Source organism: Coptis chinensis, chromosome 6, assembly GCF_015680905.1.
Source record: "Coptis chinensis isolate HL-2020 chromosome 6, ASM1568090v1, whole genome shotgun sequence".
In the NCBI taxonomy this organism is placed as follows: Eukaryota; Viridiplantae; Streptophyta; class Magnoliopsida; order Ranunculales; family Ranunculaceae; genus Coptis; species Coptis chinensis.
Genome location: NC_141461.1, coordinates 31619812 through 31621414, shown reverse-complemented (window position 1 = coordinate 31621414; position 1603 = coordinate 31619812). Strand labels below are relative to the sequence as shown.

Below are 1603 nucleotides of genomic sequence, written 5' to 3'. Positions count from 1 at the left end.
CCGCTCGAGTGGGGTTCGATCCACGTGTTCTTCCATCCTTGTTTAAGGGGTCGTCTCGACACCCACAATGATAGCCATGCACTCTGCTCTATAGTTGTCCCCGGCCCAATGTTCATGCTTAGTGTAAGCAGGAATTGACCCATGTTCCCTGAAAGCGATACCAATCCCGGATGGCCGGGGATCCCCTATTGATGCTCCATGGGTGTTAAGTTTCACAATGTCCGGTTTCGGTGGAATCCACGTACATTGTTTAACTTCATGTGCTTTTCTCATCTGAATACCCACATTCCAAAGATCTTGAAGGATCGCGAAACCGGAGGGGTGTTGTAACAGATGGCCCTTTGACAGCTTACTCGGATTCTCAGCTGCAATCGAACAAACGACTTGCAGTTTCCAAGCTTTGGCTTCTTCCCATCAAACTGCACCTTGTTTCGTTCTTTCCATATACTTACCAGAGATGCAACCACACAAGACTTCCACAGATCATGCAGCAAAGGACTCCAATTCTGATTAATCTTTAGTGTATCGGGAAAGCTATTAATAGCAGTGGTTACCTGAAAAACTTGTTTGACCCAATCCCATAGCTCTTGCGCAAACCGGCATTGCCAAAAGAGATGTTGTGTAGTTTCCCCAGCACTTCCACACAAGCGGCAGCAAGAAGACAGAGAGATGCCTGTTTTCTGAATTCTTTCATCAGTTGCAATTCCCCTTTTAATAATTTTCCATGCCAGCGCTGAGGTTCGAGGGTGTATACAACTATTCCAGACGCTCTTACTCCATGTAATAGTCGGCCTCCTCTTTCTTATTTCATCATATGCTGATTTCGTCGAGAAGTTTCCTCGCAGATCAGGGCACCAAATTACATAATCCTCAAAGGTAGGACTGCATTTCAGAACATCGGTTGAACTTTTGTGAATTCTATTCATTATCTCCTGTAACACATCAAGGATGCACCAATTATCACCTTCAAGCAAATCACAAACCTTAGCTCGACAGCCCTTTAATTCCAGTGAATTGATATTGAGCATGCTTTTCAGTGATTGCTTACCCAACCAATTGTCCCTCCATATATCCACCTTGTCACCACTTGCTATCACCCATTGAGTTCTACTCTTCACTTCCGCAAGAGCTTTTCTTATCCCCGGCCAAACAGAGGTTGGTTTGTAAGATTGAATAAACTCTCCATCTTGATTGAAGTACTTTGCTTTCATGAATAAAGCAAAATCAGTTTCACCCTTTAATACTTCCCAAGCCAACTTCATTAACACCGCAGTATTAATTTGCTTGAGCCTTCAATCCCTAGTCCTCCTTCGGGTAGGCTTGCATACTGGTCGGTTGTGACACCCTTTCTTATGCTTGGATCACCCGACCATAGGAAATTCCTCATGATATCCTCTGCTTCTTTGACCATAGCCATTGGCCATTCATAGATGGACATGGTGTAAACTGGGATGCTACATAGCACTGACTTGATCAAAGTAACCCTCCCTTGAAAGGACAGCCTCCTTCCCTTCCAACTTGTAAGCCTTTTCCGAATCTTATCTAAGATCTGTGCCACACAGGCCCTAGTAACTCTACCTTGTTGTAGACTTACTCCCAAATA

The 1603-nt window shown here is 44.3% G+C and overlaps 1 protein-coding gene across 1 annotated transcript; it reads right to left on the bottom strand.

Moving 5' to 3' along the window:
• Positions 1-269: 269 nt before the first annotated feature.
• On the bottom strand, positions 270-1262 carry LOC147492587 (uncharacterized). The gene has a single exon (XM_086567553.1). The coding sequence runs from the start codon at positions 1260-1262 to the stop codon at positions 270-272; it is 993 nt and encodes a 330-aa protein (XP_086423679.1).
• Positions 1263-1603: the final 341 nt, after the last annotated feature.